Consider the following 26,006-nt stretch of genomic DNA (forward strand, 5'->3'; position numbering starts at 1 on the left):
AATACGTTTAGGGAATGTGCAAAAGCCTCTCGCCTCCCCCCACCCCCAGCAACTCCCACAGCATCTCCTGAGCCATGAAGAGTCCCCAGAAATCCCAGAGCTGCTTCTGGAGAGAGCACAGAGTGATAAGGGTCAGAAGCGCTTGAGCCTGGGGGTCAACGGTGCTGGACAGACGGAGTCCTCCCCGGACGCCGGCCATGGACAGAAAAGAAGGGAAGAAGAAGCGGGAAGGAATTTGTCTTCTGTGATCTCTGACCTTCCTCTGAGCTTATGTACATATATGAAATGGAATATCTCTGGCCAGTTTTGCTGTCTGTCTAACTCAGCCTCCTCCGGGGGGTCATAGATCTCCTGGTAGTGTCTGAGCTGGCAGAGTGAACGTGCGACCTCGAAGACCCAGCAGTTAGAAAAACATTCCGCTCTTATCAGTCTTAGTTGGAACGCTCTGCTGCTACTTAAAAGAAAGCTTACTGAAGGAAAAAAAAAAAAAAAAAAAAAAATCAGTAAAATTGGCTTCATCCTGGCTCAAACCAGGACATTTACATAACAAATGAAGGTCAGCTGAGGCAGGACATCATTTACATGGTGGGAGAGAGATACAGATACAGCTGTGTGCAAGCTTTTTCTGTCCATAGGGTATCTAGAAGTACTGCTAGATCTCAAAGTAAATCACTGATTTTATGTGTTTCTCAAAGGAAGCCACACCTGTGACAACCTGTGTTAATGAAAGCTTCACACCTCAGCGGAGCTCCTGTAGCATGATTTGGCAGTTTCATAGAAAGCAAATAGAAAGTTCCCTTGGGTTTGTTAAGCAGCTGCTATAAGATAAATACTTGTTTTCCTGCCTTATGAGGAAAGGCTAAGAGACCTCGGGCTTTTCAGTCTAGAGAGGGGAAGACCAATGAGGGATCTAATTAATGTCTATAAATACATGAGTGCTGGGCATCATAAAGGCAGGGAGAACCTCTTTTCACTTGTGCCATGTGATAGGATGAGGGGCAATGGATTCAAACTCAAGCACAGGAAGTTCCACCTCAACATGAGGAAGAACTTCTTTACTGTGAGAGTTACAGAGCACTGGAACAGGCTCCCAAGGAGGTTGGGGAGTTTCCTTCTCTGAAGACTTTCAAGACCTGTCTGCCTTTCTGAGTGATCTGACCTAGTTTTTTTGGTCCTGATCTGGCAGGGGATTGCACTTGATCTACAGAGGTCCCTTCCAACCCCTAGAATTATGTGCTTCTGTGATTCTGTTTCAATTTGCATACCTGACTGTCACTTTCATAAATATCTGATCCTATCTCCATCTCACACTAGATGTTTTTAAAATGGCGTCTAAACAGTTCTCAGACTGTAAGTCTAACAAACAATAACTAGTTTGATAATTACTGATGTTTTTTCTCCAAATACAAAATGTTTTCCCATGAAGGAGCCTAGAAAACATCCCAGGGTAGGAGACACTATTCCTGCCTTCTCTATATGCAGTTCCTGTTCTAATGTTTCTTTTTCTCCTCCTGATCTCCACTCTGGGCATTTGAAAACCCAGCCTTAGAATCTGGTAGGTGCTGCAGACCTCCCTGTGGCAGAGCCCTTGCATGTAAGGGGTGGAAACATCCTTATCTGAGAATGAGCAAGCAAGGAGAAGCGAAAAAACGTACAAAACTGATTTCCAGGATAGGAAACAGCTCTCTGGGAAATTCAAGTCAACTACTGACCTTGAGAGAGCTGCTACCAACATTGCTATGCATGTCAGTGAAAAACACTGACTTTCCTAGATGACTTCTCTGGACCATCTCACCTTCAATGCCCATAAAACAGTTGCAGCTTGTTCCACAGTCCTCTTAGTCTTTGATGATCTCCTGATACAAGACTAAGAGGCCTAGTAGTCTATTGTCTGATGCACTACTACAGAGCAAAGGTCTGTATTAATGAGAACTCTTTAGATTAATGTCAGCAAGGCTATCCTTTGCAGTTTTTCCTTTATACTAAAGAAATTAAACACTCTGGTTTCACATCAGCCTGCAAAATTCAAGCCATTGAATTCAGGCCATCCTCACAGTCTTATCTCAGAAGCTAGGAGCGAATGAGACAGGAAAACCTTTTTGGAGATTAACGTGTAGCTGCCCATATGACTAAGATTACCAAGAATATTCGCAGCTACTTCTGCAGTGCTTCTATACCCAGATTTTTGATAGGGGTGATAAAACAATAAACACGTCCATTTACCTTGGCAAAAATAAGTCACAGTGTGACTGCAATTCCGTAAGAAAGAGCAGACATCCAACCTGTTATAGTATGCTGATACCCTACAAACTATGCTGTTTCTACCTCTCTAATACAAACTGGGCACAGTTCACCTTTGGATGAGAAGGTCTTGCGATTGGAATTCTTTTAATACAGAAAATTCATTAGAAGGTATCCAGGTAGTCATGCTATTTCCCCATTTGTCATCAAGTGCACAAGGAAAACTGCCTCATCTGCAACTCCTGCTTCACTCTTAAAATTCAGCTACAGCAAGTTGTATATGCTACTTACTACAGTAGGGTCTCCTGGCTTTTCTCTGAATGAACAACACCAACAGACATTTTAGCATTAATGGCACATTAGTACAGAATTTGCACCTACTTGATTAAAAAACAGTGAAAAATTGTACTCACTTTTCAACCAAAATGGGTGGCATATAAATGAATGCAACCCACAAGGCAATCTAAGTACAATTATTCATATTCTTTCCATCACAATTATTAACAGATTTTTTATTATATATTTTTTCTTTTTATCACTTCAGTAAACAATCTTCAGGGAGTTTTGCTGGAAGCTTAATCTCTATCTAATTTAGTAATTAAAAAATTACATGGATGAGCTTTGGGAAAAATCTCTTTAAAATGCAGCTAAATATGTTTTTTACCTTAATACTCAAACAACAGCCAAGTGAAGTGTTTGCTCTATTCTGGCCTCATTCTGTACATGACTGAATGCATAAATCCAAGGTTCTGGATCCAGCACAGTAAGCTTGAGCCCCTCAGAAATTCCTTCTTCACAGTTTTTATAGATCTGCTGGAAAAATATCTTTGTTGTGAGTTTCCTTTTAAAACCTCTCAAAGCTGTTACATGTGACAGCTTTGCTATCTTACAACATTAAGGGGAAAATGCTGGACAAATCTAGGAATTACAGTATAGAAACTCCCCCTTTCTTAGATGATGGAACAAAGTTAAAAAAAATTAAAAACAAAGAGAAAATGCAGCCCAGTGCAGTGGAGATTTGTGGTACAGCATCTGCTCCTTTAATTTAAACACTGACATGAATGACTAAGTTCAATTTTGACCTTTCAGAGGCAAAATGCTTTGAGAAGCATAGCAAAAGGAAAACACAACATATAGGATGAGTTAAAAACAAAAGGAACAGGCCATGTAAATAAGCCCGCTTCAAAATAATGTAATAAAGGTGAAAGGAAGAACTTCTGAATATATTTTCTAATTAAGAAAGATGAATCATTAATTTATGCATGACAGTGACACAAAATGCAGCCTGCTAAAATGGCTGAGTCTCACTGGGGCTGCATTTATGTTCTTCCCTGTATTAAGAAATGCCTCAATAATCGACAGAGTTCAGGGGTGCATAATATATCTTACTGTAAAGAGCACCTGCTGAGACCATACTGGCCTATAGTTTAAACATTTTCTACAATTAAAATACCTAAATCCAGAGGCCACCTGTTTCCTGCCTTTGCCTTCCTTGAGTGCCAGAAGTTTTACTGTAAACACAGGTGAGCAAAATAAGATGCTGGCTGATGTTAGGGGACCTGAGGAATTTGCACAACAGCTGAAGTGCTGGCCAGCTGCTTTTAGACTCCCAGCCCCTCAATTAAAACTGATGAGAAAATCAGTATCCTCCCTTCCTCTTCCAGTGGCAAGCTGCTTACATGGGAATTCCCACATCAGGCTGGGACAGCAGCTATCCATCCAGCAGCTTGGGTTTGACAATAACCAGTACCAGATGTTCCAGCAAAGGCATAATAAAATGCAGAGAGAGCTATTGTGGAGAAAACTACTCAGTTTTTCCCAATCTCCTCCTGGTCCATGGGCAATGTGCATATCCTGGGACACATTGCATCCCAAGAAATTGATCTGGCTATTCAGAAATTTGCCAAAAAGCTGTCTAGATAGCAACCCTGAATTCACTGCTGACTGGTAAAATAAAGAGACTGTGGACTGTCCTTATACTGTAGAACCCTTAAGAGAGGCTGGATTCCCATTTTAATTTCAGTCTAACTGTGAAATGTACAGAAGGTAAAACATTTCCAGAAATCCTTAAAAAAAAGGTTTTTTCTCTTACAAGGAGACATACGAGGAAGTGCTGTCAGGTTAGCAGGAGTCTTAAAGGCTGGAAATAGAAACTGGAAAACACATCTGCAGGCCCAATATTTCCCTGATGACATTGGCACACCAATTAATACCAGCTGAAAATCAAGTCCTCATCATCAAGACAGTCAGTTGCTCAGATGCTGGCGGAAGATACCAACAGAGCAGCCAGTCTGGTAGCCCAGAAAGCTCTGTTTTTGAATATTCCCAATAGCCCTCCAGTCCCTGGAGGAGAATACTCCATGTCAGGAAATCCTTTCTGACAAACATCTACTATCTGAATCACTGCCCCCTGCAAGAGATTTTGCACAACACAAGCCTTAGGGTAAAATGGAAATCACATGAGGCTTGGGACTCCGTACAAACAGGCAGGGGAATTCCTGTGCTCTCCTTCCCCACAAGCTGGGCAGATGTGAGGCAGCTCTGGTGCTGGAGCTGTGCAGCTCCATCCCTGCTATGCTGCTGCTGGTCCTTGTCAACCATGCTCAGCAGCACCCAGTCAGTCCAGAGGACTGTCTGTGCCTGCTTGAATAGGCAAGACCTTGCAAACCAGGTAAAGATTTTTTTTTTTCCCTCTGTTTTTTTTCTTTAGAGGGCCTGACAATGAATCAAAGATACACCTTTTCAGAAATGCATAGAACATTTATTCAATACAACAGAAGCATACAAATATTTCTGAAAGACAAAAAGGCAAGAAGTAAGTCCTGATTTCTTACTGCCTAATGCACTGTTGATCCCATGAACCTGGTATCAGGAGGCTAGCTGGCTCCTATGTGGGAAAGCAGTGAGGTTTCAGAAGGGTTCAATTATCTAAAAGCCTACTACTTTTCATCCCCTTTTGTTTTTTTGACCAGTGAGAGTTTTTCAACTGGTAAATTTTAACATGTAAGGGCACTTACTGAAATGAGGTACAGTTATAATACAATAACAAACTGATTTGCAGCATCTCTGCACAGAAACTAACAGGAGTACCAAAATCATTACAAGCTTTGGGACATGAACAAACACTTACAATTATGCAATTACATTGAGACCATAAAAAAGTTCTCTTCTGAGCAGTTCCTGAGCCAGGGGATAAGGAAAATGACCTGATAGTTAAAAGAGTATACAGCGTATACAGTGTAGGTGAAAGAGACCTGGGGGTCCTGGTAGACAGGAGGATGACCATGAGCCAGCAATGTGCCCTTGTGGCCAAGAAGGCCAATGGCATCCTGGGGTGCATTAGAAAGGGTGTGGTTAGTCGGTCAAGAGAGGTTCTCCTCTCCCTCTATTCTGCATTGGTGAGGCCGCATCTGGAGTATTGTGTCCAGTTCTGGGCCCCTCAGTTCAAGAAGGACAGGCAACTGCTGGAGAGAGTCCAGAGCAGAGCTACTAAGATGATTAAGGGAGTGGATCATCTCCCTTATGAGGAAAGGCTGAGGGAGCTGGGTCTCTTTAGCTTGGAGAAAAGGAGGCTGAGGGGTGACCTCATCAATGTTTACAAATATGTAAGGGGTGAGTGTCAGGGAGATGGAGTTAGGCTCTTCTCAGTGATGACCAGTGATAGGACAAGGGGTAATGGGTGGAAATTGGAGCATAGGAGGTTCAAGGTGAATATCCGAAAAAATTTTTTTACTGTGAGAGTGACAGAGCACTGGAACAGGCTGCCCAGGGGGGTTGTGGAGTCTCCTTCACTGGAGACATTCAAAACCCACCTGGATGCGTTCCTGTGTGATGTACTCTAGGTGACCCTGCTCTGGCAGGGGGGGTTGGACTGGATGATCTTTCGAGGTCCCTTCCAACCCCTAGGATTCTATGATTCTATGATATTTCAGCGAAGACTATAGCCGTCATTTTTACATTGCTTTCTTCTCATGTTATCAAAACTGTTACAAGGTTACTGATCCATGCTCTGAAATTTCAAATAGCCCCTTCAAAAGAGGACTCAAGAGAAAATTAACAGTAGCTTTCACAGCTCTTGGTTGCACCTTTACAATTAAAAAATGTTACATCTCCCCTGCTACCATTGCTTCTTGCAAAGTATTTGAAGTCATGTCGTAAATTAAAGATTATAAAACAAAGGCTTCAAAATAATTTAACTGTTATATTTATCATGGGGAAAATCTTGAATTTAATATTAAATACTACCCTTAAAGCCATTTGGTCATGCAGACAGCAACTACAGACATTTAGAAAAGAAATCACAATTATATTTCCAAAGTGCTAATGAAAGTAGAAAATGAGACATCAGAGGTAAACAATCTTCTCCTCTCCTCCGACTCTACATTCTGCATCCTGCAGGTTCTCAGGCTGGTTGTTCAGCAGCTCTGTATCTACCTGTGGCAGCTGGATGAATCCCCGGTTTGGAATGCTTTTTTGTGGACTCTGGGTCTGTGATGCATTCAGATCTGTAACGAATAAAAGAAGAACATGTGACAATGCATTTTCTGCCATGCCTGTTTCATCATAAATAGCAAATTCTGACTTTGTCATTAGCACTATTTTCTAATTTGCTGCTTATATTGAGAAAGGAAAACACTGCTGTATTACAAATTATACTACAGCCTGGTGAGAGGTACTTTACCCAAATTTACCAAAAACTGTTCAAGTCTGTCCACTGTCATCCAAGGGGTGATCACTGTCATTATTTTTAAAACATAAGAAATGTAGGTCCATACTTCACTAACCAGAAGTAATAACAGAAAGGCATAAATGCTCTAAGAGTTGGGCTGCAGGGAAACATACACTACATAATTAGTACTTTCACTAGTAATAATTGTAAAATTAATATAGTTTCCATCACTACACAGAATCTTATTTGCAAGCCTTCCTTTTATGGATTAAAAAGAATCAAGTAAGGATACCCAGGTAAAACTGTACTCGACTGGCACTTGCAGCCTGTAACAGATGTATACCCATTGAGCTTTTCCTGCCACGTTTATCTGTGTTTATTCATACAAACTACCTACTCTCTTCTTGTCTCAATCCTTAAGGTAGGATATGGAGATAATACTTGCACCAAGCACTAAGAAATTATTTTACAAGGATCTTCAATTTTTATTTTTCCTATTTTCTTCTGCAAATGCAGACAATCAGATACTTGTTTTCCAGCATTGAGCTCTGAAGGCTTTTGTGATGATCTATGCACCACTTTAAAAAAAAAAAAAAAAAAAAGCACCCCAACCCATGGTTGAGTTTTCTCCTGAGTCAGCTCTCTGTACCACTTCAGGGCCTCAGGAACTACACCTCAGTAGCTGGCTTTTCTACATCTTTGCTTCTGCAAAGCAATTTTTTCCCTGAAAACAAGCTGCATAACAAGGGAGCATGTAACCTCATACCTAGGGATGAGAAAAGTCTGCAGTGAATAGGGAGCAATACTTTTCACTGTAATCTTGGCCCAACCAACTTCTGCTGTTCCATCAGAAGGGTTAACTTTTCATTCTTCCTGCTGCAAAAACAACTCTGCAGGAAGAAGGGGAGCTTAGCACCCCTTCAAGGCTTGGGTAACACCAGAAGCAAGCAAACGCAGCACAGGGGTCCTTTGAGCCTTGGTCATTCATGCAGAGAGCTAAAACAACATTTCATGCCTGCTCCTATCCCTAACACATCTAACATGAATGTGCAATGAAAATCTATTATAAAGGAGATATCTGGGTTTTTACACACTGTGCCACTGTAACTGGTGGCAATTTGATTTGACACCTGTCCACACTTGGCATTCCCCCAACACACATGGCTTCCACCAGTCTTGTTCACTGAGGCAGGACTTGAAGGCAAAATGAGCTTGCTGGCACCCTGAAAAGCCTAGGCTGGCTGCTGCTCCCTGTCACGGATTGTGTGGAGCAGTGGGAGATTATTATGCGATGGGCATGTGGGAACACATCGTATCACTGCTTCTGCCTTCAGCATCTTCTCACCTTTGATATTCACAAAGCTGGGGGTAGAAAACAGGCTTTGGCTTCCAGCATAAGCCACATGTATGCTATACCTCCTGCTGAGACTGCACAGTCGGTGGCAGGGGCAAGGTACTGATATGCAAGCAGTGCTTGGTCATAGTGGGATGACATAGGATGTTATGAAAATTAATCCCAAATTCTCTTTCTTTTTCTGTTTTACTCTGGATTTAAAGGATGAGGTTTCACTCTTGGTGAATTTTCCAGAGTAAATCTTGGTTGCAGGTGAGTTATTTGCAATCTGTAATACAGCAGGATTTGACTTTCTAACTTAATTGAACAGCCCCAGTTTGTTAAAGATGAGTTTTGCATTTATTTCTTTTTGATAGCCATATTAGAAAAATATTAATTTTGCAGCAAGAGAAGAAACCTGAAATATCTTATATCTGTTTTTCTTTACAGAAACTGGACACTTCAGTTTTATTTATTTATTAAAAAGAGCCCTAGCAGTTAAAGGTCCTCAGCCTCTAAACACTTGTATTTTGGGCTAATTTTACTCACATTAATATTCCTTTTAAGTCCTGTGAGTCTGTTCACCCAAAGTTATGTGCATAAGAATACCAGGCAACAAGCACTTACTTGAAAGATCTGCTTCCAAAGTTTATGAACTACATAATTGGAGAGGCCTAATTACAAATTTGAAAAAAACCAGAAAAGAAAGAGAAACACCTTACATGCAGTTATTTTCTACCATCAAAACTAAACAGTAATTGCTTCACCAATTAAAACAGTAGCTGTTTCCAAACCGTTTCTCATTAACTGTTACAAGTCAAAGCAACTGAGCCGAGCAGTGGAAACTACCAGCATTTGGGAAAAACAAATCTGACTCACTATTGAGACAAATGACTTATCGCTAGTTCAGCTGGGCTTTTTGTTTTGTTTTTTTTGGTTTGGTTTGGTTTGGGGGGGCTTTTTTGAGAGGATGGTTTTGTCTGTTTGTTAATTCTGTTGTGTTCTGAGAATGTGAACAGCAAGAGAGCACCCAGGAGGTGAGAAAGCAGCTACCACTGGGGTGACAAATGACCTGGAAAGGTTGTGCTTAATCCAGTAGAGGAGGGAAGGGGCTGGTTTTGGCTGTGCTTTGGGTGGCACTCAGCACAGGCTCTGCTTAATAAAAGCACAATATATCCCTGGGCCGACACACTCAGCCTGCTGGCAGGGAGGTTGCCTGCTGTCTCCCTGCCCTGTGCCATGATGGAAGCAGCAGAGCCAGGAGACCAGCTGGTATCACAGGTGGCAGTGCAATGCACCCCAAGAGCAGCTGCTTAGGGAAGGAGGAACTGCCAGAACTGGTAATAACAGCCTCAGGTGAAGGGAGAGTGAGGAAAGGGGACCAATCCAGCAGCCAGCACAGGTTCTTGTTATGCACAGCAGCAACAGCTGCTAAGAAGCGTCCCCCAAGCTCTATGGTCCAGTACTGGGCCTTAGTCCCAAACAAAAGAATGGTTGTTGAAATCCTCCTCCTTACTTTCCCAAAACAGGGAAGAAACTTACAGAACCAGCCTTGAAAGCATCTGCTGCTGCCTACTAAAGACCTCTGTGAGATTAGGTTAAAAAAAAAAAAAAAAAAAAAAAAAAGGCAAACAAACCAATTATCCGTGCAGACAGAAAAGCAGAAGAGCAGTGGCAAAGGGGGCTGTTACTGGAAAATGATGGCTAAGAAGTTCTCCCGGGGTCCCCAGGCAGCCGGGGCACCCACAGGAATGTCTCCAGGCCCGTTCTCTGCAGCGCTACAGCTGACAGACAGAACTTGGTACGGCTGAAGAGTCAGGTAAATAAGGACAAGTCAGGTAAATAATGACAATCCGCCTGTTATAAGCCTCCTTCATTGTGACTGCAACTCACCTGCCCACAAACATCAGCCACAAAATGAGTTTTGTATTATTCCCTTTCTTTAAATTTAGCATTTACTTATCGGTTCCCCTGCTCCCCTCGGTCCTGCCGAGGCATGATCGGGCAGGCTGTGTTCAGCTCAACAGCGCGCCCACCAGACCAGCACCCAGACCACCAACACCCAGCCACTGCCCCGGCCGCACGCCCCCCCGGCCCGGCCTGGGATCTGTCCTCTGCTTCCCTCCTGCACCCCTTGAACAGAAAGGACACGCAAAGCTGACTGTACCTAGCTACAGCCTTCCCCTTAATCCGTAACACCTAGGGAATACCTTTTTTCCTTCATATTTATGTAAGTGCAGAAAACATTCCCACATCTCCAAGGCTTTAATGAAGCTGAGCTGTAGCTCAGATCCTCCCACAGGGCCTTCTGTGAGACTCCCAGGTCACTGCTCCCTCCCACTTCTGGAGCGGCCAAGGGCTGTTAGCACCTCACTGCATCCCAGTCCCTGGAGTTTATGGGCAAACTGAAACACCCTTTAGATGCTTCTCAGTTATGCAAAATTTGTTTCTTCTACAACACTCCAAGTAACTCTTTCCTAAAGAGCCAGACCCAGATCTTCAGCTGCACCATGTGTACCTTAGACAAAACTGAACAGCAGACCAGGAAAATCCACTCTTTCAACGTTGGGCTGGTCAAACTCCCCAGCAAATGGGGTTGTGCTTGAGGGTGGAGGGGAGGTATTAGATGATCTGTGAAAACACTTCAACATTTTAGAGCTGTCCATAGCACAAAATTCCACTTAAGTCGACCTTTTCCTCCTTTTTATCAGCTGACACCATATCATCATATAAACAAAACTCAGGCATTCCCTGTTGTCTCCCCTATCAATTTTCTCAAAAGAAGTTAGAGGCTGCTTCCACTAAACTCTGGGGGGAAAAAAAAAATCGCAAATTGTCTCATGTACACAGGCACATACTGCCACATCCAACACTAAAAACAATCAATTTTTTCCCTTGTTTTCCATTAGTTTAGCTCTGGTAGCATAGGATAGGTATCAGTAAACTGCAGAGAAACACTCTACTGCCCCAGAATAAAAATACTTCTGTTGGCCACCTGAATGTTACAGCAAACCACAGGCCTGCAGTGCATTGGTGCAGCCTGAGTTTCTATGGGGACCTTAGTCCTCCAAATGGGGTCTCCAAGCTCAAACATGGCTAAAAACATGCTGATGTTTTATAGGAAACAGAAAAAGTGGCATTTTGCATACTGACTACCATACTCTACTCTTCCTGTAGCACTAAGAGACATGATTAGTGGCATGGCATCAACTGCTGCGAAGGTGAAGGACAAAGCAACAGCATTTGCAGGAATTTGAGATCAATACATACCAAAACAAACACAGCACATGCTCCTGGAGGGGGTTGGGGGAATAGAAAAGCCAAGTAAACAACTCATTAGTCACACTATTTCTAACCTTCCTTCTGTTGTTATAGGATGTATGCACTTCCATATCAAATAAATGCCACTGATTTTCTCCTTCACCCCTTCTCTCTCTCCCCTGAGGATCAGACTCTTCAGGTTACTCTTCAGGTAACCCCGGAGTGCCCAATGATTATGGGAAAGACAGGAAGACATTATCAAGGCACTAAGGAACACTCCAGGAAAAAAAAAACCTCTCAACTCTCTGTGCTTTTAATAGAAAGCCTTCAGTTTTTCTCTTCTGGCTCTGACCCTAATTTCACAGCATTACAGGATTATATCTTAGGAGGCCCCTGGTTCAAACTCCTCCTCAAATCTAGGTCAGCTCTAAGGTTCATTCATGTTTTTTCCTTCCTAGCTGTTTCATTCACAGATAGATAGATAGATAGATAGATAGATAGACAGACAGACAGACAGATAATAAAGGGAGGGTAGCTTTGGAGGCAATACACCGCACAGATTTTGTAGAAATCATATACATACACCAAATTAATTTGCTGTGACTTTCAGAGATCAGTGTCACATGTTGATCCTCTTTAAAAAATAAAATATCTTTAAATTTAGAGAGATTTATGCTACTATTAACACCAAATATGTTAAAGATTCTCAAAATCATTACTCCTCTGAAAAGAATATATAGAGTTAGGTTTTGGTTTTACCATTTATTTACAATAACTGGTGTCTGTTTTTACACCAAATTCATCTGGACTGACAGCTGACACATCAACTTCAGGCTGAAGTAATGTGAAATGGCAGAGCTGCTGTAGTTAATCCCCCCACTGGCACTCATGCATAATGCAAAGCACAAGCAGACACCTAAAAAACAGTGCTAAGTCTACCGGGTCTGGGATATTCAAAGGAATTCAAGGGTAACAAGCTCTCATCTGCCATTAGAGTTCAATAGCAAATGGCAGCCTAACTCCCATGAGCTTCACTGAAAAGTCCCCACCGGCAAATCCCACAGCATCTCTTTATCTCTTGTCTCCAGTGATGCTCCCAGTGGTTTCCATGCAGATTTATTAGCAACAGCTGATTCCCCAGGAAACTCCAGGCACCTCAGCCTCTTCATTTCCTTCTAGTGAAAGGCACTATGATTGATTTTAATTGCTTTTTTCAGTGTCTACTAAGATGTTCCCAGTTTGCAATGTATATTCCATACCAAAGGTTCAGTTGTTTACAGAGCTGATGGTTGGTGGGAGAACACGAAATGCCACTTGGCAGCACCAGAGCTGCCAGGGCAGCGCAGCCCTCCGTCCTGGAACAGCCAGGTCATGGCTGCTGCTGCATGGGTTCAGATCAATTGGTATAAAAATGGCATCTATAAACTTTGAGGGCCTGAGGCCTATTCCCAGAAGCTACCCTGAGAGTTGACTTCTCAAACACCGTTGAGAAACCAGGCTCTCACACCTCAGTAAATCTGATTTCACAATGGGAACTGAATTTGGTACCAGACCTCAAAGAACACTGAGAAAAAAATTTTGACCCTGAAGCTACCAAGGAAAGAGAAGCCTAATCCATTTCCCAGCTGACTGAATGAGGCAGGAAATCAATCTGAGAATCTTAATGCTGCTATTTACTGTTAACTAGCTAAACCCTATGAAAAAGCAGCAGCTGCAAATATTAAGCAAACAAGCACCTTCATGAATTAGAGGTCTTTTCACAAAAAGCAGATGAGCAAATAGATCATAATAGATCCTATGTTAATTAGGCTTAACAGCTTCTGACAATTTTATTTTTTTTTTGTAAGACAGAAAGAATTCAAAGTCTATGATAAGTAAGGTCTTCAGCTTAACACTTCTTCACAACTGTGTTTTGGATTTTTGATCATGCTAAAATTAGTGGAAATGCCATTATTCAATATGTTGCTGGTTTTTGTTGGCTTAGGAAAAAATGCAATTCAATTTTCAGGTTTTGCCTGATAAGTCTTTAAAGAAGTTTGGTCTAGAGAACTTGGACCAAATTCTTCACCAAGACAAGATGTAAATTTATTCTACCAAAACTGCTTTATCATAAAGCTCCATAATGATTCAAACTCATTTATTTGATACTTGTCTTAGAGGTCCAGGTTTTGGAGTCATGCAATGATGCAGCTGTCTTGTCTTTTACTAAAGCTCACTTAAACATACTATTTCTAACACTGGTGTTATCAAAGAAAAGATATTTCGAACATCTCAGGCTCAGACACTGCCATTGATACCACTGCGACATCAAGTTCATAGCATGCACCTAGACTGAAGTAATTAAAAAAAATATCTTACTTACATGGCTATGTTATCAGTTGTGTTGGCTTTAATCCACACGGCTTCTAAACTATTTTTGCCATGCTGTTTTTTCATGCATATCAACAACAGAGACCTAAGAATAGTTCTGACTTCAAATCATAACTAGTCTGTGCATTAAACATCCACAGTTTCACCTTAGCAGGGCACACAGCCCGCCAGCTGTCTACTTCTGCTTAATATTAATTTATTTAGGTATGAATTCCCTATTAAATTGTCTTTGTGCTAAGCTTTGAAGCTTTAGATGGTCAATTACAGACACACACGTGGTCCAACAGGTATTTTGCTAACAACGAACACATGTTTTATTGACCTACTTCTTTTCCAGCTCATTAAACACAGCTGCACTCAAATGATCAAGAGAAAATAACCATAAAACCCCAAGAACACCCTTCCTACAAAGCATCACAAGGAATGCGACCAGCTGCCGATGCGGGGCCACTACTGCAGCCAGCACAGGGTACAGGGCACCTCTCCTAGGCAGGGGCCATTTGTCTGCCCACTAACTACAGTAGGGAAGCACGTGAAAACTCCAGTAGCCCCTTCCTTTGGGTATCTAATGTGGGTGCATCTGAAGTGGGCTGCAACTGTTTCCCCCTGCTCCATAATTCACAGAAGATATTTGGCCAGCAAGCTGAAGTCAAAACCAACTGTAGTCAGTGGGTAACACTCCTGCTTGACTGTTAGCTGGAGAAATGGAAATCTCATAAAGTTACAGACCCAAGCAGTGTTTCCAAAGACTCAGCAGATGATGAAACCAGCCCTGCTTTTGCTGCCAGCCCTCCCTAGCCTGCTGTCCCAATTTGCACCCCACAGGTAAAACACACTGCAGTGAAGCTTCCTCTCTTTCCCTCCAGAGGAGAGAAACAGCATCAGCTCTGAAAAAAACAATCTCTGACACATGACTTTAACTCCCTTTGAAACAAAAGGGGACATTTACACATCAAAACTCTTCTTTTGAGCTCTCTGTTACCACAGGCAGACATTATTGTGCTGATTAACTTTGCTTCATATTTTATGGATGGTTGTTGGTTTTTTTTTTTCAACTACAATTTTTGCTTTGAAATAAACATTAAATCAAAGAACTTGGCAAACCACCAGTTTAGTCCCCAGCTTTTGGCCAGTCTTTCAGGCACAACATAAAGGAGCATGCTGTGGACCTTGGCAGACATTTTCTTGAGTAGCAGAAGGGCACAACTGCTGTTACAAAAGCTAAAAGAGGGAGGTCATTTATAAAACACTCTGAAGTCTCCTCCTAGGCACCTTGGTTTTACATGGTAGTTCCCCAACAACAGACCAGATCCATTGCTTCTTACTCATAAAAGCTGATGAAATCAAAACTCTAAGTGGTAGAGGGATACTGAGCCAATATGTAGCGTTGCTGCATAAGGAAAAATAAGGCAAAACACCTGTTTCAAATTAATTACATGCTAATCTTACACTTTATTAGAAGCCCCTGCTTGTTAACTAATGCAGGAAAAAATACGGTTGTTACTCTGAGTGTGACCATCTGAGACCTCCTATCTGATGGTCACAGACATACTTGTTCTCCCCTGACTCTCTAACACAGGGAAACAGCTGCTAATTTTGACTGCAGCTTAGGTATTAACACAGCCATTTTTTCCAGTTTTTTTAGTCTGGTTGGCAGGAAGCATATACACTAATTATTTTTTTCTTGCAGTCATTGAAAAAAACAACAAAATCTGAAAAGTTGCTCTTTGCCCAAGTTTTGCATTGTAAATATAGGAAGTTTCAGGGTGTGATTAAATATTTTTAAATGGGTGCCCTACTTAATTGTTCACTAAATGATCTGTGAACATAAAACTGCTGTGAAAACAGTCTGCATAAAGGCTAAAGGGAAAACTGTACATCAAAGCCAGAAAACAAATAAGCATGTGCCTCCATCCCTTCAGCCAAGTGCTTTCCTGGAGTGCACAGAACATACTTGGATCCACTTTCCTTTCTTCTGCTCCTACTTCTCTGCACTATGGGTAACACTTGCCTTGCCCTTAAACCTGAATTAATCACCACATCCTTCTAACTTGCTTTTAATATCAGTTGTCTTTGCCTCTGGTCCCACAGCTGCACCTCTGTAGACCACCACTCTGATTTGGTCTAGCTCCTTCCGATGCCGTACCAGACCCCCACTTTAGGCAGTGCAGTTCTGCACTGGTCTCATCCTACCACTCCAGAGAGTGAGCCACTTGCCCACAGCAGAAAAAAAAAAGTGATGCTATCTTTTAAAACAACCTTCTGCAGTAATTTTCACCTTCAGTTCAAAAATGTCTGTTTTTAATGCAGAAACTTTTCTTAGACATTCAGCCCCTTCCTGTTGCTGCTGTGCTGTAATGACAAGTTCTTCTGCATAGAAGACAGCTTCATTGCAGTTCTTGCTATCAGCAGAAACCACCCTACAATTCTCAACCTCAATTCAAAAAATAAATAAATCTCTTTTCATCCTTGCCAAATACACAAGCTTTTCTGTCTGTCGTGATCTTTAACATGGCATTTACTCAATGACTAGGCACATGGGTTTTTTTGTCTTTTCTACAGCAGGCTCTACAGAAATACAGCCAAAGTACATTTCTTTTTCAATCATTTATGTTCCAGCTCTAGAACAAACTTCCAAAGAACACTCAAGGAATCTCAGCAGGTGTCTGCTGCAAGTGTTCCTTTTTGATTAAACTAAAAACAATTTCCATACCAGCACCAAGGCTCCTCCTCTCTACAGCCCCACTAAAAATTTACACCCAAAGGAAAGTTTTCTATAGCATCTGGGGAGGCAGAACAAGATACTCTTTGAAATCTCCTCTAGCAGTTTGGCTACAGCCAATATAATTTACATGGAAGGCAATCCAGTGCACCTGTGATGAATGCCAGTAAAAGACAGACAATCTTCCCCAGTTTCTCAATAAATATTTAATAGCAGATGCTGCTGAGGAGGTTTCATATTACTAAGAATTCATTACTTTTACACAACATGCTACAGGCCATTTCCTGGAATAAGTAAAGTATTATAATAAATAATTAAAATTACATTGTACTGTTCAAAATAAGCCAGACAGATACACTTCGTGATTCAGCTACATGATTTTACAGGGTGTGTTTGCATACTCAGTATCTTGCAAAATTTGACTGTCCATAAACAGCTTCTCCCAGCCATTAGGATGCATTACTTACTCATACTTACACATCTGTTTGAGGCTCTGACTTCATTATGAAAAATATACAAAACATTTTTAATGTACTAAAGCAGAGCACAAAACCAGGTCTCCACCCACAGATCATACTAACCAAGTAAAACACACAGACCTCCCAAGGTATCTTCCTGACATCAAACAACAATTAGAAAGACTGCTTTTCCTGAGATATCACCTCTTTCCCTGCAATCTTGCTGCTAAAGTCACAGCCCTGCACAACCCTGAGCTGGAGCTTCTTCACTAAAAACAGTCTGGGGAAAGACCCCCTACCCACTGACTTCTTCAAAATGTGCTGCTTTTCTTCCTTTTACTTCCCCAAAATCCGTATCTATTGGAATAACCTTACCTAAGTAATAAATCTGTGTGTAAGAGATATGGTCCATACCATTTCAGATTCACTGATGCCAGTAATTCCACTGACTTCAAAAAACCACTGCACTGAAGTTGCTGGAGCTGTAAATAGGAGGAAAATGAGAAAGATTTGGGCGTCATCCTGTTGTTTAAGAATTCTGCAGGCAATAAAACCCTGAGTATGGTGTGCAGACTTAAATCAAAACCAGTACGACATCAAAAGACAAAGATGGACAATCTCTTCACTCCATTAATCATCTTAAAGATGTGCACTATTTTAAACTTCCCTCCTAGCGAATGAGCTGTAAATGAGAAGATACTAGAAAGACATACAGCAATACAGAGGAAATTCTGTACTCACAGTAGCATACAAAAGAAAAGCACAACATTGTTAACTGACTTAATTAAAATGTTATGTAATACTTCTGCATCCACTGTGGTGATGTTAAGAAATGAGGAAAAGTATTTTGAGATGAGAAAATTAGTAACAGAACTACAAAATCCTAGCACTGCAGAGCTGTAAAAGCAAGTGTTACTTGAAATACAGTAATTACAGATAACATATAATGACATACTTTTCACTTTGGTATCACACTGCCATGTGAGATTAAATCCCCTTTGCCATCTGCTTTAAAAAAAATGGCAGTGCTATTCCCAAGAGGAAAAAAATGCTTCCCATGATTCACTTCCACCAGCTATCCCCACTGACACTGTCTTACAGCAGAGCACGAAACTCGGTGGTCTGCAGTATGGAGAGAAAGCAAATTCGTTATCTGTTGCAAAATTAAAAGTAAGATCTTACTTGTTCTAATAAATAGATGTGATTCTGAATTTGGAAGATGCAGGTGCTGATGTTAATCAACTTCTTATTCGTACATCCTTCAATTTCATTTTATTCTCATTACAACTTACATTGAGCACCAAACAGGCTCTGCACTCAACTATGCAGCCATCTGTCTAGGAGCAGAAGGGATATGTTGAACATGGAAAGGGCAATTTGGAATTAACTGCATGTTCTCAATTTGGCATCTACTCAATTAAAAAAAGACCAAAACTTTAAAGTAGCTCAAAATATCAGATCTGCTCAGGAAGCTCCCTGACAAGTTGGGAGTTCCATGGTCATTTCACCTGTTACTTTTAAAATATTTCCCTCCTTCCCTCTTCTCAAGTGAATGAACAACAGAAAGGATTCTCTTACTGTGCATGGCAAACAGTGAAAAAACGGCACTGTTAAAAACACTGTGAAATGCACCAGAAGAACTTGAAAGGGGCAGAAAAGCATATTCACATGCCATTCCACGGGTGGTAAGGGTTGACCTGCCATTGGCTATGAAAGGTGCTGTTTAAACTGGAGATGAGTAAAGTTTGTGCTGTACAGGGCACGATCCTATTCCAGCTCAGAAGATGAGGGGGTCCAATGTACTCAAAAGGAGTACATACAGCAGCAATCGCAGAGAAATCAACTCACAACAGTCACATACGAAGAACCGTGGTGACCTTTTTCATGGCAGTTAGTAATTAACAGTTTCCAAGTGATGAAAGTGATCTTATTCAACAAAGTCCTCTATAGCGGATCCCATTATCCACCTCCAAAGCTGGCAGAAGTAGTTATGTTTATTTGAACAAGGTCCTTAGCCACTGAGTTTTGCCCCTTACCAAAATCTTGTGCTGACTTGGAACCATGGGGAAAAAAAGCTTGAACACCTTCAGATCTTTTTCTAGCACTGTCATGCAAAGTATATTTCACCTGTTTTTTATCATGCTTGCACCAGCTTTAAATTGAATACACATTCTGACTGCAACAAATTCACCTTATACAAATATGAGAAAAGAGCAAGGCCCTATACAGCACTGTTCTCCACCTCTCTGATCCAAACATAAGCAGGTACTTTTATATTATGACATGAGGCCATAACAAATTTTAAGGTAGCCAAAAAAGGACATGTTGTTCTAAACTTCATCTCAATTACCAATGGGAAAAGAAAACAAATCTGATACACAGTTTCAAGAACAGGTTCACTAGAACAATCACCATTAGCACAATCTGCTAAGGAACAGGAAAGGAAATTCCTATAAAGAACAAGGGGAAAAAATGGAGATGTCGGACACTACAAATTGTTTATGAGAGTTTTGCTTTTTCTTTAGCAAATTAAATGTTTTACATCTCTAGAAACCACTTCCTTTGATGAAAACCACTATAAATGCCTTATTTTGCCAAAAATCAAACTATCTCATTTGCCTAGATGCATATATGTATTAATTTCTGTCCTTTAAAAAATTATTCAAATCACGTTAGTCAAATAGTCCTATTTTTACTCCCTGCTTTTGTGTTTAGCTGTTTACAGAGATCACAGTTTTTTCTGTTTTCTCCATAAAGATTTAAACTACTTTTTTTCATTATATCATGCATAAAGATCCTTCATGCTAACACTGCAAGTATTTGGTGAAAAGTCCTCTCACAGGCAAGCTTCAGCGCAATTTTCCAGGTCTATCACTTTTCAACTCTATTCCTGTAGCTACAACATCTGAATGAAAAAATGAAAGGCAGTACAAGTGAACAATGCTGTTCACTTCAAAGCTTCAAAGAATTAAAATTGCACTGATTCTTCAAATCAAAGAATTGAATCCACAGGTAAACCCTTAAGTATCACTTTGACTAGTTAACCCAACATGTCAATTAAATGCAAGAGTAATTTATTCAACTCTCAGTCTAGTCTGACACAAAACCTATACTTGCCCAGATTCCTAATTAGCCACAGTACTTGTCTTCTTTCATGCAGATAATTTCATAACCACTAGTGTAAAGCATTAACACGTTCTTCTTTCAATCATGTTTTCCTCCCATTGACTGACACACCTTTTCTAGTGAGTGTACTTGTGCCAGTTTCAGCTTTGTGGGAACTTGCCCCCAGGCCTTCAGTAAAGTTCCCTCCCATACACATAAAGTTATGATATATAATCATGATACTAGCTATGTGAAGAGACGTATGTCTTACCTTAGAAAATATGAAGGGAAATGTATGCACTGGAGGAATGTGGCCATTTCCATTTGAGCATAATTATGAAGCTAAATTGCACAGCACTTTACATACAGTAGAGTGCAGTGTGATTAACTCCTTGACAACGTGTTCAGGTCGTGCTTCTTATTAAATTTTTTTTTTTTGACAGAACAGACTTCTTACAGGATGCTTAATAATTTTGAGGAAATTAACCAAAACCAAGACATTCCTTTTGTGTACACATAAAAATTGCTATATGCAAGATCTGGCCATCTATCTATCTGGTATGTGGCTATTTCCAGTAAACCATACTCAGTGTCTGTTTCTATTTTTACTTAGTATTAGAAATTCTTTTGAAAGATTATTTTGAGACTTAATATATAGAGATGGTTGAAAAATGCAGGTCAATGCCATGAAACATTCATCTTCAAGAAAATACTAAAAGTTTCAGCTAACTTTCAAATTCTTTCTACTCTTCCTCTCACTGCATCTCTGTTGGTTTTCTGTCACAATGATTGGAACTGACTATATCCTGCAGAGGTGTCAGGAAATGGAAGCAACCAAAAGTCAGGTATCTTCTTACACTCTGCTAAGCTCTTTGGGGGAAAAGCACAGCCAAAAAAAAACACCCAAACCAAACCACAACAACAACCACCACCAAAAAGAAAATTGGCTTCCTTGTATGAAACGTTCATACTGCTCAACTTGATCCACACTGCTTTGGAACAAGTGATTCACTTCATTTCCATGTGCAGAGCTATATGCTGGGGCTTCGAATGCCATCTGTTTTTCAGGGGGAAGCTTAGCATTCTTCTCATCCCTCATTCCCTGAATGGTGGCTCCTTATGCATGACAGAAGCAAGTCTGAATCATGCAGACTCATGCACTCCATAATCAGAGCATTAAATACTCATCAGCCTCCCAGTCATAAACGCAACTGTGCAATGTGATGGTACATCTCTCTGGGGAGGAGGCTCCCAGCCCTGCCTGCTCTAACAACATGATGGGGACTTTGCAGCACCATCTGCACCATCAGGATGCTGCAAGAATCTGTTGCAATGCTTTGCCAAAGGTGCCTTGTGAGTTGATCAAGGCAGTAACTGCGGGTTTTACAAATGTGACTTAGCCAAGAGATACTTACACTAGCCTCTTACTTACACTACCTCTTGGGCAGACTTTGTAGCCACTGCTGGTCCACAGGCTGCTGGGATTGCACTAGTGCTCTCTTACCAGGGCAAGATAAGGATGTCTACACAAGATAGTGACAGTAGCTGAATACAAAGCTGGCCCATTGTAGGTGAAGGGCATCTATACACAGAGAAGTTCCATCAGCTTATCTGAAAATTGGTGCAATTAAACTGGTACAAGCCAGTTTAATTAAACCAGATGCTCTCATGTGGGCTCAACAGAAAGTATCCTGGTTAGCTTGCACTGAACGTTTGCCAGTGCAAGCTAATCCACTTACGAGAGGTTTAAACCCACATATGTGTTCCTTTTCAAATTTGTGCTAGCTTAGCTAACCTGTTACTAAAATGACAACTTCAGTCAAACTAAAACAAGTTTCACCAGGCTAATTATTCAGGCATTTTTAGAAATGCTAATCTCTTTCACTAATCAGCTTGGTTTGCTGATTGTGGTGATGAGACCAGCCTGCCCTCCCTTTGATTATAAAATGCTATTTCAGCAATCTATGTACTAAGGACCAGTAAGGCTGTAGCGGATGCCTGCCTAATACGTTACAAGGAGTACTAAGCAGCATATTCCTTAATCAAGGACTTCTTTGTTTGTACAACTTTGTTGTACATAAAACATGTTTGACATAAAACAAAAACCATTGTACCTATGTATGTTTCTAACTCCTGATCCTGGTGCCCACTGGTATTTACTGGGACCTGACATGCATACAGCTGGTGTGAGAACAGAAGTCACCCTACACTGCCAGCTGCAGAAAAATGACAGCTCGTACACTGCTGCAGTGATGACTTGCCATGTCTCACCTGAATTTCACAGCTGTGTAGGAAACTCCCCCCAGATTACTTAATCTATTACACCAAAAGTGCACTGTTGTCCTTTAAGACTTTCAGTTGTTGTGTTTTTACATGCTTCTCTACAACTCTCACAATAATGAAAGAATGAAGACACCAAGTCAGATCAGAAATAGCATTATGAAGCATGAGAAATAAAGCCAGAAGTTTAGTTTCTCATTAGAGTGTTTTTAAGCTCCTCAGGGAATTTTTAATGCAATGCAGTACTAAAATAGGTGGCTTCTTCCACTTACCTTGGTAGCTACCATCAGTAATTGCCATGCAATCTCATTAGAGTCATAGAATCGTTTTGCTTAGAAAAGATCCGTAAGATCACCAAGTCCAACTGTTAACCTAGCACTGTGAGGTCCACCACTAAATCATGTCCCTAAGAACCACGTCTACACATCTCTTAAATACCTCCACTAATGCTGACATCACCAATTCCCTGGACAGCCTATTAAAATGCTTGACAACCTTTTCAGTAATGAAAATTTTCCTAATGTTCCAACTAAACCTCCCCTGGTACAACTTGAGGCCATTTCCTCTTGTTCTGCCACTTGGTTCTGTATCTTTGGGGTAATGCAATAAGAGCTATTTTTGTTAACATCAAAACTCACTGTCAAAGATTTTATTATCCCTTAGAAGTGATGTAATTTTCCTTGCACAACTACAGAGTCTTTCAAGATATTTTAATTTCATCCTCAATGAAGAAAGAGGGTGTTTGACCATTGATTATCAATTTAATACAGTAAATCGAGCTGTTCGAATTTGAAATCAAGTTACGCACATATGTTTTAAAACAGCCAATAAAATGCCCTTGAACAGCAAGAGTGACTTAAGCTTAAAAAAACAAACACACAAACAAACAAAAAAACAAACCAAAACCAAACAAAACAAATTAAAAAATAACAACAAAACCAAAAAACACCAAGACAAAAGGCACTGTGAAAGGATTTGGAAAGAACAACATTCTGAGTACTGTTATGCAGACACAAACAGGGGGGTTGTGGGTTTTTTCAATAGCTTTTAGTATTTCTATTCTGCTCATTTCCTGATCTACCCTCAACAGGCTTGCAAAATAGCATGCAATTTTTTCAGCAAAATCTATTGCTTCCACCACTACCAAGCTGTCTTCATTCCTAGGATTACTCATCCTGAGAGGTGGCAAACTGCCCATATCACCTGTTAATTAAATTAAGTATTAATTACCATTATTAAAAGCATCCTTGTTGCTTTTGCAGGAAAAAGACATCTGCTGGTAAGGACCAGTGGATTTCCACAGCGCATTGGTTAACACTGGCTGACAAGAAGTGTCCATTTTGAGGTCCACTTGATTTTTGCTAGTCCTTGCTACATCAGAATTTGAGATGTTCAGCCCATAAACACCATCCTCAAAAACAAGAGAAGAATTTGATCTGTTGAGACTGCTTAGAGACACACACACTACAGCTTCATTTAAGTAGAATGTATTTTCGCTGTGTAAGCTGTCCGATTGATTATGTCCCACTATCTGCAGAAGGAGAAAAAGAACAGAAAACAGCATTTTCACCCTTATCCAGCACCAGAACCATAGAATCACAGAATATCTCAAGTTGGAGGGTACCCATAAGAATCGAGAAGCCCAATTCTCTACTCCTCATATGTCTACCTAAAACTAAACCATGTGACTATGACCACTGTCCTGAAGAATCCTTTAGAAGAATCCTATGTACTGGGATTGGTATATAGGAAGACAGAATGAGGAGTCATAGCAAATAGTCACCTAATTTCCCATAAGTTAATGTCAAAACATGTTAAACTGGATGCACCTTCAGGAATAAACAGTGATAACCCAGTACATTTTGCCTTAGCTCCCCTCAAACTACAGGAAAGCTCAGTAATAACTGCAAAATAGCAAATAACCAAGGGCCACTACCTGAGATACACTGAGCACTGCTGACTCCTTTCAGAGGGTTAATATTTTGCCCCATGGCTTCAGGAGGTACCCCTTCACATACGTAAATCTTTGTGCACTGCAATCCAAAAATAACACTGTACCTCATACAGACAGGTAATCGGAGAGAAGAGGACTGCAGCAGTCAAACTGGGGATGGCAAACAGCATTCAGCAAGCAGCCTTGGCTCTCAGGGCCTGAAAGTGCAGCTTCTGCTAAGACTCTCTGCCTGCTGGTGATTATCGAGGCTGAGTCCACAAGAGAGCAGAAGTAGCAGTGTGAGTTACTGCAATACTTGGTCATCCAAAACCAGCTAGGTTCAGTGTCACAGCAAAAACACTGGGCTAGAAATATTGGCTGACTAGCAACCACTCACCCAGCTCTGCTGCTGCAAGGAGAATGGTAGTGGAAAACGCAGGATAAAGACAATCCCAAGGCCTGGAATGCATCCAAAGCCATGTAGTTGACTTGAAATAAAAATACAAGTACTCTTTCACATTACGTATTCAATTAAGAACTACTACTCTCTTTGACACTCAGCATATTTTGCCTTTCCATCTGTGAAATCCTGGCCATCCCTGCATCAGGCTATCACCCTTCAACTTCCTCTCCTCAAATGACTTCAGAAGTCCCATCCACCAAAATGGATAAGAAAGTCCTGTTTTGGTTTTATCGTCCACTTCTTAAGCCCTGCCTAACCAGTCAAAATTGTGCCACAAGCTATACTAGTAAGAAGTGTTTCGTTGTTTGGGCTGGGCAAGCATATATGGATAAGACATGTTCACACGGTGTTCACAAAAGCTGATGAAAAGGAGGAGGTCAGAGGCCAATCCTGCACTCCTGCATGCAGGCACAGGCTTAGACGCCAAAAGGTCACTGCTTATTATGGGTCAGTTGCCAGCTGAAAAACTAGAGAGGTGATGGCCTGAGGAAAGGCTCTACAGATTTTCTTGTGAAAACGATAACCTGAGGGGAAAAAAAGCTCTTTGGGTCAGTAAGCTTTCAATACATGCAAAAGCCAGGCAAAATATTTTGAATTTCAGGTGCTTTAGAGAACAGTAAGGGAAATCAAGACCATGCTCTCCAAGGCAGGGACTAGAAGCCAAGTCCCACTTGGGAAGTGAGCACCCAGACAGCTGTGTTCAGAGTTAGCCTCTACACTTCACTCTCAAGAAAAAATTAATCAGTTTTAGTACTAAATACTTAAGCAGCTTCAGAGCTACTTTAAATTGCATCCCATAATAATGACAATCTTCAAGAAATTATACTGCCAGGAATGGAGCCACACACCAACCTCTTCCCATAAGGGTCTGCTTGTTTTAGGGAAGCAGGACAGCAGGGCCTGACATGTAGGGATCACGGGAAGCTGGCATTTCCCACTCCTAGAGCTGCCACTGCTCCTCACTGGAGACAGTGCAGTAGTCCAGGAATGAGGACAGCAGCCAAAGACTTCACTAAAAGCTTTATATGCCTCAGGCACTACAATAATTTAGCTTTCCTACAAGAAGTGGAAGACACAATGTATTTTGCAAACACAGCAGCAAAACAGAATAAAACACTGATTCTCACACTAAACATTTCCATCTCCTCGAGTTAATACCCATCAGTCTGAG

General features: G+C 41.0%; 1 protein-coding gene across 2 annotated transcripts in view; it reads right to left on the reverse strand.

The window, feature by feature from the left end:
* Nucleotides 1-6,422: 6,422 nt before the first annotated feature.
* Nucleotides 6,423-26,006, reverse strand: part of ARHGEF28 (Rho guanine nucleotide exchange factor 28) — a 121,395-nt gene continuing 101,811 nt past the window's right edge. The window contains exons 35-37 of one of the 2 annotated variants that reach the window (XM_051642983.1): nt 23,670-23,970; nt 17,469-17,536; nt 6,717-6,746 (exon numbers count right to left, since the gene is read on the reverse strand). In XM_051642983.1, coding sequence (XP_051498943.1) covers nt 6,741-6,746; nt 17,469-17,536; nt 23,670-23,970 — 375 coding nt within the window. In that variant the 3' untranslated portion in view covers nt 6,717-6,740. Of the gene's footprint in view, nt 6,747-17,468; nt 17,537-23,669; nt 23,971-26,006 lie in introns of both variants that reach the window. The other variant, XM_051642984.1, reaches the window with a different exon arrangement.

Source organism: Apus apus, chromosome Z (assembly GCF_020740795.1).
Source record: "Apus apus isolate bApuApu2 chromosome Z, bApuApu2.pri.cur, whole genome shotgun sequence".
In the NCBI taxonomy this organism is placed as follows: Eukaryota; Metazoa; Chordata; class Aves; order Apodiformes; family Apodidae; genus Apus; species Apus apus.